The 15,083-nt window shown below is 36.7% G+C and overlaps 1 protein-coding gene across 1 annotated transcript; it reads left to right on the top strand.

The window, feature by feature from the left end:
- Window positions 1–11,427: 11,427 nt before the first annotated feature.
- LOC109214279 lies at window positions 11,428–12,440 on the top strand. The gene is made up of 2 exons (XM_019378181.1): window positions 11,428–11,545; window positions 11,995–12,440. The coding sequence occupies exons 1-2, from the start codon at window positions 11,428–11,430 to the stop codon at window positions 12,438–12,440; spliced, it is 564 nt and encodes a 187-aa protein (XP_019233726.1).
- Window positions 12,441–15,083: the final 2,643 nt, after the last annotated feature.

The following is a 15,083-nucleotide window of genomic DNA, read 5'->3' as shown; positions in this document are numbered from 1 at the left end:
AGGTTGGTAATGAAGAGTAAATTCATTTGTCAGGACTCTTGAAAAATTTGTTCTTCCCAAGATAGTTTGGAAAACTTAAGACTACATATTTGAAATAGCTAAGTGTGAGGAGTACTTGAATTACACACAATTATGGAGCATTAATATCAGATGTGAAAACAATAATGAAAAAACAAACAAATAATGCATCAGATTGAGAGGATTTTCTCTTCTTCATGTTGGCTCACTCCTGCTATATACAAACTGTTGTCTAGATTAGCTTTTAAGCCCCGATACAACTAACAAGTGATTGAAAGCTTGGAATTTGAGAACTAATCAAATTTAGAGTGTCTTTAAAGGTCATATGTACATTCACTATTTAATTGAAGATAAACACTTACATGTTGGCATATAGTTAGTGTTGAAACATATACCACTTCTGTTGTCCGTTGGTTGTCGCGCCCCTTTTTTCCCTCCTCGCGGGGAAAAGTCCGGGTTCCGACATTCCATGGGGGTAATAACTTATTTCCTTTTGAAAATTTGGGTTTTGAAGAGTCGCCACCTAACGGATTATGGTGCGTTAGGGCACCTACAGCGATTAACTCTTAGACTAGTTTGCATTACCAGAGATTTTAGGGTAAGGACTCGAAATAACCTTGAGGGGAAGGTGTTAGGCACCCCTCTCGGTCTACAATGGTGGGTCCCGGCCGAACTTATACTTATGAATTATTCCTTTAAATAAATAGTTTAAACACATACTTACAAATAAAGGCATGTTTTGGGCATTTGTATGACTCAAATAAGGAGACAATAAAGGAAGGGATTTGAACAAGTTGCATATATAGAGAAAAAGTAAGGTTTAATCATCGGGAATTGGGAAAGAGGGGTCCCAGGTTGGTTAGCCTACAGGATCACCCCACACAATGCCCGGTAATCACTCCTCAATGAGGGGCTACACGTGACATTAGTGCGTAGTCATCATATCCTTACTACCCAATTCTCTCCCCTTGGTCATAGCCCAAAGCGTTCTAGCAACCTTGAAAATGTCCTATGCGTGCACCACCTATCTCTTCCTCGTGGCCTTGGAGGTATTTAGGACCTCTATTTTGGAGCAGTTCTAGACCATCCTAGGTTACTTAAAGGAGAAAAGTCTAAGCATCAACCAAAACAAATAGGTTTGCACATAGAGAAGGGACAAATAATGGCTCACATTTTACCTCCACAAGCAAAGCAAATAAATACACGTCTTAAAAAATTGTTTCAGGTATTTAATAAAACTTAGAGCATGATATCTAGAGGAGCTGGCAGTATATAGTATCAAATTAGGACCAAGTGTCAAAAACCTATTAGCTTGCCTACTGATTTTAAACCTGAGAATCTTTAGGCAGTAAACACAAGCAAAACAGTTTTTCCCATTTTATAAAGATTCATCACCTAAGGCTTGCCTAGGCGTGGGATCATGCATAATAATTACCAAAAGCATTACAGTTCAGAAGCCATTTTACCATGAGAGCATGCTGTTCTAGTTGATACGAATCTGAGAATGCAGAGATTATTGCCAGTTTTATTCAGAAAACATCACAATATGGGAGTATTTTATTACCTTTTCATGAATCGGTGATTAACTAGGCGTCTTAAACAAAATGCAAACAGGATCCTAGAACATGGTATCTAATATGCATACGCAAATGGCAGGATGGTTACAAACAGGAGCCCTAAGGCATGATTTCTAAATGCACACAAGAGTTGCAAAATTATTGAAATATGACTTCTGAATGCACAAGAGTAACAGGTTTTATGCTAATGTTATTATTGTCCTAGGAGCAGGATTTCTAAGTGATAGACATGAGACATGGATTAGTGACGGATGAGATGCTGAAACAGTAGGCATGAAATCCTAGGAACATGATATCTAGTGCATATATTGCATGATTTGGATGAGTGTATAGATCCTAAAACATGGATTCTAATGCAGATATAAATAATGTAAAGCCTACGACATGCTTTCTACCCCAGTGATATTAATAGAATTATATAGCTACCCCTCCCGTTTCACTAGCCATCCCCAACATTTGTTTGCAAATAATTATTACAAACCAGCTGAATAAATTACATAAACAAAATGAAAAAAAGGAAGAAGTTAACTATAGGGAGCCTGAAGCAGGTACAAATGTATCCTGAAGATACTAGATCTTCCATAGCCTCAAATGCCAAGATGCCATAGCCAATTTCATGTCCAGGTGTGTCAGAGTTCCCAAAGGACCTCAAGAATCCCGGGAAGTGCTCACACCCAGACTTCATAACCAAAACTGAGTAAGTGCAATGTGGAAGGGCCAGCCCCAGTGCATCAGAGTTCAGAGGGATCATACAAGGATCCCAAGGCAGTCACACACTGGAGAGGCAGAACCTAGGGACTTAAGAGTGGAGTGAGAGTGCTGGACATAGTTTGAAAAGGTTTGGTAGGAAGCACAGTATTGAAAATGACTCAAGTGAGGTAGTTTTATAAAAATAGGAGAGTTGTTTAGCAGTAAAACAGTTTTGACAAGAATTGTGTAATCAAACAAACAACAGATCAATCATAGAGAAAACAGAGTCTTGACCACATGATTCATACAAGGGAATTGGGATTTGGGGACATATAATACACATAATGAACATATAATAAACAGAAGTCTTTTGTAATGAAGGGGTAGCTAACAGTGCAAGCAGTAAGGCATGGATTCCAGAGGTGCTAATTAGAACATAGTTATAGAATCAGAAGTGCTTAAGGGGTTCATGGGATTGGGAGATGACATAGTATAGGATTTCATAGCAACAATGAGGACATAGAAGTACTATACATGATTGGGCATAGCATCAAAATAACTTAGGGTAACAAATCAATTTTGCAAAAACAGGTGCAAACCAGAAACCAACCAACACATAACCATTCGAACATATACTAATAGAGTACAGCCAATACATACTACAAGGAATGGACAAGCTCATATCATGCTGATCACATATTTGAATTAGGACAGAACTAACAGCGATCCAAATAGGCTAGTTACATATTGAAAGGCCAGATAATAGGCAGGAACAGATTGGTAACTAGTAAACTAAAACCGCAAGAAAAAAACACATAGTGTTTAGGACTTGAATTGAAATCAGAACATACCAGTTAAGGAGAATGAACACTAAGTGAAAAGCAATAGAGTGCAATGATTAGCCTTGGCTTGCAGCCCGCTAATTCAGTAATAGTAGCAACTAACAAGAAAGAGAGCAGAAAAGCTTTAAGTGTGTGAGGGAGTTGTGAACTAATATTTTTTTAGAACCAGAACAATGAGGGAGAGTTTATAGTATGCAATAGAGTAGGACACATAAGGTAATGAGCCAGTAACATGCACATAAGGTATGGGAAATCAGTTAACAATCAGTTACGAATCAATTAAGGGGCCAGAATCCCGTAACTGGTACTTAATTTAGGGAAGTTTCACACGGAATCCCTTAGTAAATCAAAACCAGGTTAATAAGGTAAGAAATAATCAGACAATCTGTCAAATGGAAACAGTCATGAACAAATTAGCCACAAAATCAGACTAGTATTACTTAATTTAAGGAAAGTTATATATGGAATCAATTAGTAATTAAGGGCTAGGCTAAATAAGGCAAGAATCAACTTCGAAATTAATCAGAAGTTAGCTCTGAACAATCAAAGCATAAAATTAGGCTAGAAGTATCAATTAATAGTTACACATAAGGCAAGAAGGTAAAATCTAATAAGGAAAAACCTAAGCCCTAATTTAAGTAAGTAAAATTGATTAATCAATTAGTCTATAGAGTTCGAGGCAAACATGCAGAAGTAGCAAATAACCAGTTAAATAATCATAAATTATAAGAGATTTTTTAGGCAGAAATACAGAAGCATACAATAAAAAAGAATAAATCAGGAAACCCTAACAGGTACTTTGGAGACAAAACGCTTTAAAAACTAAATATTTGCAGAAAACCCGTTGAAATTAAGACCTCAATCTTAGGGTAAACCAAAATTAGTTAGGAATAAAATAGGGAAAGATCAGAAGACATCGAGGTGGAAGTACTGAAGAATTAAAGAAGAGATACCAAAATAAACATGAAATTGTTTCAGATCTGAGAAGATCTAAACAGATTCCCCCAAAATCTAGCCAGATTCATAAAATAAACAGAGGTTGAACCAAATCTGGTTTAAACCGGAGATTTGAAACCCTAAAATATGATAATATTCATACTCACGGGTATTAGGGTGAACATAAGCGGAAATAGTCAAGGCATGAAAGATTTTGAACCAGGCCTGGCTCGAACTTGGCCAGATTTGCTTTGCCATGTTAAGAAGCAACTAAATAGGGTCGTAGACAAGTAACCAGCGGTGGGGAGAGACCGATAATGTAAGGGAATTCATGGCTGATTCCATTTTAGGTTAGAATCGGAGGGGATAACAGGTAACGGCGCTTGGGTTAGAGAGGGTGAGAGGTGAGAGCATATGAGGACGGCAGGTTTGGAAGAAAATGGATAGGGTTAGGGGGTTTCGCTATATTAAAAAGGGTCGGTTGATTTAGGGTCGTTGATCTTATGAGATCAACGGTCAGGATTGACGTTAAGGGGCGGGTCAAAATTAACGGGTATTTGGGTATGGATTTGGGTCGGACGGGTAGGGGGTAATTGGGTTAGGTTGGGGCTGAAATTGAAAATAAAATTAGGCCATATTTTAAATAGCCATTTTTAATACTATATAATTTATAAAAATAATAAATGATTTTCAAAAAATATTTTCGTGTACTAAAATGATTTAAAATATTTATTTAACATTTTAAAAATATAAAAGATTATTTTATGCATAAATAATATAATTATGCATACGTATGGCAATTATTGCAAAGATGTGCAATTTAGCCTAAAAATATAAATATAATTGTAAAAAATGCACTAAAATATTTAAACACTATGTTGGCATAAACAAAGAACTTAGATGACTAAATCATCACAAAAGTAATTTGAAGGATAATTATTGGATATTTTATAAATAAAAGAGAGGAAATAAATTAATTTTGGAGCTCTTAAAATTATAGAAAAATTATTTAAAAAAATGCTTATGCATGCTTATAAATGCATATGAACTATTTTGAAAGTATATATATGTATTAAAAATATATGGAAAAAATTGGGTATCTACATTGGTTTGTCATGATATTGTTATTTAGCAGATTTAACCATATAAGTTTTTTCCATTTGATGACCTTTGAATCTTCCTTTCTAGGCAATTTGGATCCAAGAAAGGTTCGTGGGCCTACTTTACTAAAAGATATTTGGAAACTTCCTCCGGGGAAGGTAGTTGACGTGCCGTTTAATAATCGTAACCAAGTTGTTAGGGAAAAAGGTCGAAAGCTTGCTTGATTTCTAGGAATTATAGCGAGAACTCCAGAACTAACACCTTTACATGTAGATGATTGGATAAATTTTTCCAAGGAGTAAAAGAAGAAATTGGTGGATTTTGTGAGGGTATCTGATAGAAAAATAGGTTCCCTTTGAATTTGGAAAGCTAGTTTCTTCGGTGGAAGCTTAGGGGACTATTTTTTAGTGAGTGTAGAAGAAAAGCTCAAATATTTTTTTTGTTATTGCTGGAAAAGTTGTTATCAACAATATCAAATCAATAGGTAAACTAATCTCTCCTGGTACATTTGATATGTAACGTGGATCCAATTTTAGCATCTGCATTAAACCAAATATAGTAATTAAGATATGATCAAAATGAATAATATATACTGACAACAGGGAAATTGAGGTTTATAGAAGAACTAGAGCTTCTTCTTAAGTGAAATCCTGCCAAGTCTCGCATATAGTGTACATGTTTTTACTGTCTATATTGGTATGATCATCTCTGTCTTGCATTCCTCTTATATTTAGTGTTTCGCTAGTAGGAGAAGAAGATTTTCTTGCTTATGTGTACATCTATAGTGCATCGCAAACCTTCTTAGTTGTGTTTAACTGATTGTGATTGTATGTTAAGTTTGTCAAACTTGTGATGTTGCTGCTACTTGCCTGCTCTTCTAAACAGAGTCACAACACACAACAATAGAAAACTCTAATCCCTCCATACATAATCTTCCATCCTAATGCACCAAGTATTAGGGGCTAAAGTTCTTAGACAATGTCTCTAGAAAGATGAAAATAGTATTTTGTAAACGTCTATGTACACTCTTTTCCTTTCTTTCCCTAGTGTTATGTGATCCATGCTCATATTACTTCAAGCACATATTAACTTACAGACACTTTCTTTGTCTAATCTTTTTAGTATTATGAGCAGATTAAAGTGACATGCTTCACTATTATCGCAGTTTCTCTTCCCAACATTACATGAGCATTGTGTGTTCTCTTTTAGTATATGGAACAATTGACTTATCTGATCATAATTTCAAGCAAGCTTCAACTAGCCTGGAATTGAGGATTATTAGATTTCATCTATTGACATAGTTATTTTATAATTTCAGGTCATACAGTCTGATGTTCGATAATTTAGCAGGTGGAAGATTTCAATATGACGAACAGTTGGAGAAATTATTTGAAGATTGTTATTCGCTAAGATAAATAATATAATGACATTAGCTATTTCTTCAAACAATATAAGTTTATTTTTCAGGTACTGTGATATTAATATTTTGTATTATTACTTCCTTTTGTTTGTTAAGATTTAACGAGATATTCTATGGTTTTATGATTCCATATTAATATGTTTTGTTATTTCCATTATTTTTTGGTCGAATGTAGTAGCTATTGTTAATGGTGGCTAAACTTACCGTTATAGCTTGTGACTTTTAGCGCCAATTTTGCAGGATATACCGGCTTAACAATAAAAGGATAAATTAAGACGTTTATACAGGGATATTGTAGCCATTATTTTGCTATTAAAGATGACTTTTAGCGGCAATTTAGTTAAGTTTACTAGCCATTAAAATGGACTCTAAAGGGGCATACTAATATGTTTTTAGAAGAGATATTGTTGCCATTCTAGTTGCCACAAAACAGTTACCGCTAAAGGTATGGACTTTTAGCGACAAATATTTTGAATTTAGCTGCTATAAAAATGAACGTTAAAGGGGCATTATTAGCCATTTTTAGAATGGGTTTAGCAGCCATAATAATTGCCGCAAAAAATTACCGTTAAAGCAAATGAGTTTTACCGGCAATAAGTCATACCTTTTACCAGCTTTTGTCAGAAACGCCGCTAAAGGCTTTACCGACCCCGGCTTCAGCGGCTAAAGATCAACTGCCGGTAAATGATATAGCGGCTACTGTTATTACTGCCAATGCTATTTTTTATTGCCGCTAAATCCCATTTCTGTTGTAGTGTCGGGGTATTCTTATACATGGAGTAATAAACAATAAGGACATGATAGAGTGCTAAGTAGAATTGACAGGGTGATCACCAACAATGACTGGGTGAATAAACTGCCAGCATCCGAGGTTCAATATATGCCAGCAGGAGTATATGATCACAGTCTTGCAATGATCAAATGGGAGGGAACAGGTGCACCTAAGATGAGGATATTCGATACTACAACATGTGGAGCAAGGACAACTCCTTCATGACAAGAGTAGAGGGGAGCTGGAGACAACCAATACAGGGGACGAACATGTTTAGAGTGATGGGAAAATTAACAGACTTAAAAAGGTATTGCTAAAGTTAAATAAAGACAAGTTTGTAGAAGTAGAGAACAGGAAGATGAAAGTATGAAGAAGCTGGTAGAATGATAAGAGAAAATACAAAAAGATCCCAGGAATGAAATGTTAAGCAAAGAGGAGAAGGAATTGACAAAGCAATACATATACAGGAAGGAAGCAAAAATAAACTACTTGCAGCAAAATAGTAAAGTACAATGGCATAAATATGGAGACATGAACACAAGCTATTTCCACTCAGTGATTAAGGCAAAGAGAGCAGCAAGCAGAATATTCACAATCCAGAACATGCAAGGAGAAACAATCCAATCAATAGATGCAGTAGCTGATGCTTTCAAGGAATTCTATACAAGTTTACTGGGCACCAACAAGCAGAACAGAGATCATGTGGCAAGCCACATAGTCAAAGAAGGACAGATTGTCTCAGAAGAACAAAGGAACCAGCTGATAAGAGAGTTTTCACAAAAGGAAGTTAAAGAAGCACTATGGGATATAGAAGGGACAAAGGCACCAGGACCTGATGGGTAGGGTAGCCAATTTTTTAAGGATAGCTGGAACATTGTAGGGGAGGATATCACTGCAGCTGTGCTGTAATTTTTCCAATATAGGAAATGCTCAAAGCTCTTAATAGTACAGTGAGCACCCTCATACCAAAAACCTCTCATGCTACAATAGTTGCAGATTATAGACTTATAACATGTTGTAATGTGGTGTACAAGATAATCTCAAGATGATGTGTAATAGATTGAAAGTGGTGCTGCCAGACATCATATCACAAAACCAAAGTGCCTTTGTGCCAGGGAGAACAATAGTGCAGAATATACTGATCTGCCAAGATTTGGTCAGATTATATAATAGGAAACAAACCACTAAAAGCTGATTGATCAAGGTAGATTTTAAAAAGGCATATGATTCTATTGAATGGAAGTTTGTGGAGGAAATGATGCATGCACTAAACTTCCCTGGACTATTCATAAGGTGGATCATGGAATGTATTGTAACACCCCGTACATTTGGACTAGGTGTGGATATGTTAAATGGGTATTAATATGATACTTTAGACATATAAAGTCCTAGAGGGATGAGTATGGGTGAAAATAGTTATTTTAGAATCAAGACGAAGAGTGAGGTGTACAAGATTCGATAAAATCTACTAAGTTTGCAAAAGGTCAGTCTTGCAGCAGGATTTAGTAAAAATGTGTACGGTATCACTTATGGTAGTGTTACTGCTATTTTACGTGGTCAGGTGCGCGGGCAGCGCACTTGAGGGGTCATTTTAAAACCCTACTTCGTCCTCCGCACCCCCAAAACACAAAAACTTTCTCTAGAAAGGGGAGCTCTAAAAAACCTGACTCCTTAAGGGTCTCTCCACCATCCAAGGTAAGTTCTAGTGGTGATTCTAAGTTAATTTCAATTTTCTTAACATCTTATTAACATGGGTAAACCCTCCATATCATTGGATATTCGATTGGGACATCATTGTTGAGAGAAGGAACCCTAGAACTCGAATTCAAGGGGATTGAACTTCAAAAAGGTAATGTCTTCACCTTCTAATTGATTCTAGCATTGGATTAATGATTATAGACTCTAGTTCATGAGATATGAGTTGATGGGTTTGACTGAAAAGCATGAACGGTTATAGGTTTGGGGTGTTGATTGTTGATTATTCGTTAAGGGTGTTGTTTACCTTATGGGTGATAAAGAATGATGTTGATTATAACCATTTGAGATTTCAGAATTTATCTAGGAGGAAGAGAATGGGTTTTTGGGTGAAGAAACTCCATTAATGAGGGATATGAAACTTTATACCCACCAAGTGTTTGATAAAATGCCTAAGTGACCAAAACATGAGTATTATTGCTAATATGGTATCCCTTTGACTTGTATTGATATAGATTAAAGTTGAAAGGGTTGGCGGATGTTGTATTACGCTCAAGAGCAGGAAGTTAAGGTATGTGAGGCTAACTCTCTATGTTTGGGAATGTTAATGATTCTCCCTACACTATGTTTCTTTTACCGCGTTACTAATTGCCTCAGAAATATAGTTTAGCCTAGTTCCTTGAATAGACGTAGAACTTCTATTCTCTAGCTTCATAACTCGTTCATGACTTTCATTCTGAACCTTGTAAGCTCAGTGCGTATTCAATATAGACTTGGTTTTGATGCCCCCAAGTCTTAGTATATATTACTCAGTATGCCATAAACAGTTGAAGTTTCAGTGTTCATACTCAGTTCAAGAATACACATCTCAGTCTATTCTATTCAGTATTCCAGTATTATGTAACTCAGTGTGATCCAGTATTCCAGTATCATGTAACTCAGTGTGATTCAGTATTTCACTATCATGTATTGCAGTATGATTCTCAGTTCCTGATTTTAAATCCCTGAATGTTGAACACCTGTATTTGGGCCTCAGACCGTAGTTTATGCTTTATGCATCTTTGGGCCTGAGGCTGCAGTTTATGCTTTATGCATCTTTGGGCCTGAGGCCGTAGTTATGTATACGTATACTTTGTCCTGAGGCCGTAGCTTGTGCACATATGTATTGGGCCCGAGGCCGTAGCTTATTCAGATAAATAGGTTATTCATCATTCAGAAGAGGGAGTGTCCATATCCTTACTTCCTTTGTTCAGTTCAATTATTAGTTATCATTTCAGCTACCAGTTATCAGTTCAGTTTCAGTCTCAATAGTTATCATTTCAGGTATCAATTATCAATTCTCAGTTATCAGCTTAGTTTCAGTTTCAGCATTTATAATTCTTTCTTTCAGTTGCTTTACATACCAGTGCAATTCAAATGTACTGATGTCCCTTTTGCCCGGGGCCTGCATCTCACGATGCAGGTAATGATTTATAGGTTGGCGATTCAGAGCACTAAGATTCTCGTACCAGCTATTTGGTGATCCCCAGTTCTTTCGGGGCATTATCATTACCTTACAGTCTTCAGTATTTTCAGACAGTCAATGTTTTCAGTACTTCATTAGAGGCTTCATAGACTAGAGTAACAGTTAGACAGAGTCACAGAAATTTAAGGTTAAGTAATGTTGCTACACATATGTTTCAGGACTATATTAGTGTTTCTGCATTTGATTTATATCATTTAGACTTTCAGTATATCAGCATGTGTTAGTTTATCTTCCGCATTCAGTATGTTATGATATCACATGTTGATTCAGCCAGCCAGTTGGTTCGCTCGATCACATGTAGTCAGGCACCGAGTGTCGTGTTACGTCTAGGCCCAGGTTCGGGGTGTGACATGTATCATAACAACCAGCTACAACATAAATTTAAATGGAGGATAGTATGGCAAAATAAAGGGGAAAAGAGGACTAAGACAGGGGATCCAATCTCCCCCTTACTGTTTGTGATTTGTAAGGAATATTTTGCGCATTATGGGACATGTGGCTAAGCACAAAGAGTTTACTTATCATACAAAATGCAAAGGATTGAAGCTGACACACCTTTGTTTTGCGGATAATATGATATTATTCAGCAAAGGAGATTATGCATCAGTAATACTCATGCTAAGGGGATTCAATTCATTCTCGAATGTATCTGGTATGACAGTTAATGCAAATAGATCGAATATCTTCTGTGCAAATATGAATGGAAGAGGGATAGAAGACATATGCGAGTTGACATGATATAAGAAAGGTAAACTACCATTTAAGTGCCTTGGAGTGCCTATATCCCCAAAGAAACTAAGTGCGGTAGATTGTGAAATGCTGATAGACGTGATACTGGTAAGGATAAAAGGATGGGGATCCAGGAACTTATCGGCAGGGAGAACTTAATTGGTAAATACAGTGTTGCTTCACCTGCACTCATACTGGGCATCCATATTCCTTCTTCCAAAAAGGGTCATGAAAGACATTGTAGCTATATGTAGAAATTACTTATGGGATGAAAAAAGTGTCACGAACAAATCACCACTGGTAGCATGGGACCTAGTCTGTCGTCCGAAAAGAGAGGGAGGATTAGGAATACAAGAATGTTTGGCATGGAATGAAGCAGCATTGGCAAAATATATATGAAATATAGAGCAAAAAAGTGACTCATTATGCGTTAAATGGGTAAATCACATATACATAAAGGGCGGATTGGTGGCAATACAATCCAACACAAGATAGTGAATGGTATTGGAAGAAGATATGTGATATCAAAACATTGTTTGCTTTAGGCTTTGAACAAAAAGGGTGGAAGGGGCAAATGAATAAATACACAGTAAATTAAGGATATCAATGGAGAAGAGGAGCAACACCTAAGTGGCCATATGAACGATGGATTTGGAATAGATTAAATGTTCCAAAACACTGCTTTATAGGTTGGTTGATCATGAGACAGAGACTACTTACAATGGACAGATTACATATGATGGGAGTGAGCCAGGAGAGAACATGTCTGCTATGTGGAATGCAGGATGAAACAGTACATCATCTGTACTTCGAGTGCCATTTCTCCAGAAGATGCATTGACGAACTATGCAGCTGGTGGGGAATAAAGCTGAAACAACCAGATATGCAGAGCAATTGGAGAAAAATAGGAAGATGTATAAAAGGGAGAATATGCCGAGGATTTGTGACCTCAATCATCGCAACAATAATGTATGGAATATGGCGAGCAAGGAATGAAGCTCTATGGAATCAAAAAGTGCCAATGCCAACAAAGATGTGGAAGAGCATAAAAGAGGATAACAAATACAGGCTGCAACTCATAGAAGCTAACAGAAAGAATAGGAAAATAGAGTGGATCAATCATTTGTACAGATAGGAAAAAGCAATGACTATTCAAGAGTGCAGAACTAGCTTCTAACTGGGCAGACCTACCTAGTAGGGATGCTCAAGGAGAAGAGAACAATGATATAGTTTTGATGTTGGGCTAGATAGAACAACTTATAGATTATGGTAGGAATATATCACTTGTAAATAACTTTGTCGGGTGGGGATCAATAAAAATCTTTCTTTCACCAAAAAAGAAATAGAATTGACTGTTTCTATCTACAAGAATCCTAATTAATCAAGATATAACATATGTACTACGTACTCAAGGATTTTTTTTGGTACAATAAAAAGAAAACGTAACTCCCTTTGGAAGCAGTGGCAGATGAAAAGTAATGCATTTAGGGGTAAGAACCTAAAGATTGAGCAACAATAACTACGTCTCAATCACAAGAAAGAATTTAAAGATTGAACTCATCAAATTAAAATTTTGGATCCATCTCTGAATGGAAAACCCCTTCCAACATTTCTAGTATATTAGCCTCCACACCTCATGAATGATTTTCCTCACTAAAATTTGGTTCAGCTGGTTTTTGAAGCAGTAGAGGTAATGTTGGAGATAATTTGGCACCAGTTGTATGGTTGCGTCGCAAGGCGCGTAGTGCATTAGCAGCAAACCTTGATGCATAAATGGTAGCTCCAAGACTTGGTGCATTTGTGCTCTCTTTTGCTAATGCAGCCTGCAATCTATCTTCTTCCTCTCTTAAAGATTTCTCAAGCTTGTTCCTACAATGTCGACGCCATGCTACTTGTATAAAGCATGCACCCCATGTCCTCCATTGCTGTAAGTAAAACCTGAAATAATCAAGTATACAAGTATTAATGGCTTCCTCCAAAACTTATACACCAGTTACTTAGGTTAATTTCACAAATGTTCACTCAACGCCGGACCACAAGGGTCTATCATACGCAGCCTTACCCTGCATTGTTGCAAGAGGTTGTTTCAACGGCTCGAACCCGTGACCCCATGGTCATATGACATCAACTTTACCAGTTACGCCAAGGCACCCCTTCTAACTCAACTATAATTATATTGCATAGAAGATAAAAAGTATACCAAAAATTGTCGCGAGAAACTCAAGTAGGCTGTCACATGTATAAAATTGTCACGTAAGTATAGTCATGCCAACAACTCGTGTTACATACTATCTATGTGGTACCAACTAAAAAAATAAAATAAAATAAAAACTCATTTTTTGATCCAACCTAATACCTTACGTCTTTCATTATGTGGCACATCGTGGTTTTTATTTTTTTATTTTTATTTTTTGAGTAGAACAAATTAAATAAGTTATTATTTTGTTAAGTGGCGCCGCATAGATGTTATGGAAGTAAGTTGTTGAAGTGACAACTTGTGTTTTCAACCAGATTTAGCAATTTCTAGCCTTTTTCCTTAATTTTCCGTCAGATATAGGCGTACTTGAGTTATTTCTTACAAAAATTATTATAATGACTTTGGTAGTTTGGTACAATAAGCTTAAAGTTCGACGACCCTATATGAATTAACCACCAAAACTTATACCAGTAACTTATGCATCATGCTTTTGAAGCATGTTTATTTGCTGGTATTGTTGCTTTGCTGTTACTCTTTTCTGTCTATCTTTCTTCAGGAAACAACTCCTCTATCTTCTTCAGGTAGAGGTAAGGTCTGCGTACATTTTATCCTCCCCTCACCTCACTAGTGGGATTACATTGGATTGTTGTTGTTGTTATATTAAGCAAACAAAGCAGGATTGAAGGCTTAAACAACATACCTGAAACTATGTTGAAGCTATTTGCTAAAGGCAACAAACTTGAGATCATCAGCGGCGAGGGAAAAGGCTTTGTTTATCTCGAAAATATGAGTAACAATTAAATTTAATTTGTGGTTTTAAAAATATGTGATTTAGTTCAATATTAATTGATAATCAAAAAATATGAAGTAGAAATGAAAGAAATAAGGCAATCAAACCAATGTTACTCAGCAGTGGTGACCTCGAGCTTAGTGACCTCGAGATGAATCAGGAACAATAAAATAAGAACAGTAAAGAGAAAGGACAATTCTGATGAACAGTAAGCAAAAAGTAGAGAGTATATTCTTTGCCAATGATTAGATGATGCTTACAAATGATTGGAGTCCCCTTTTTATATAATGGGGAAACCCTAAATAAGGTACATTTCTATTTACAGTAAGGAATCTTATTGGGACAGCTGTCTAACCGCCTAGTACGGATTCGTTCCGGATTTTATGCCATGATCCCAGGGTCACTGCGGCTGCGGGAATCTTGTTCTTTCTGTTATGGGATCATAACGATATTATCTCGAGGTCGCTCATACTTGGCCTCAGTGTCCATCGAGTACTTCGATCTTCGAAGCCTCCCATCGGGCTCACTCATGGTCTATTTCGATTTCTGTCCTGAAGTAACCCTCGAGTTCACGAAATCGGGTAGCCCCGATTTCTACCGTATACAGATAGTCCCCTCATTTTTTGGAGTATAACGACAAGAAACGAATTGAGCGCTTGATCTTTACCCTGATTTCTTACGACATCATCATCGTGACGTAAGCGACAAAGGAAACAAAAGCTCGAAAGCTGGCTTTTCCCGAGGACGACTTCGAGAACTCTAGCAAGTCCGGCGGTGGAGAAGATTCTGTA

This window comes from Nicotiana attenuata, unplaced genomic scaffold, assembly GCF_001879085.1.
Source record: "Nicotiana attenuata strain UT unplaced genomic scaffold, NIATTr2, whole genome shotgun sequence".
Classification (NCBI taxonomy): Eukaryota; Viridiplantae; Streptophyta; class Magnoliopsida; order Solanales; family Solanaceae; genus Nicotiana; species Nicotiana attenuata.
Note: the sequence above shows the minus strand (reverse complement) of the source record. Positions and strands in the feature narration are given on the sequence as shown.

What these genes read in the sequence shown, in the direction of transcription:
- LOC109214279 (XM_019378181.1), top strand. Translation starts at nt 11,428, where the DNA reads ATGGGGATCCAGGAACTTATCGGCAGGGAGAACTTAATTGGTAAATAC. An exon ending in AAAGGGTCATGAAAGACATT is followed by an intron (nt 11,546 to 11,994) that starts GTAGCTATATGT and finishes ACTGCTTTATAG; the next exon opens with GTTGGTTGATCATGAGACAG.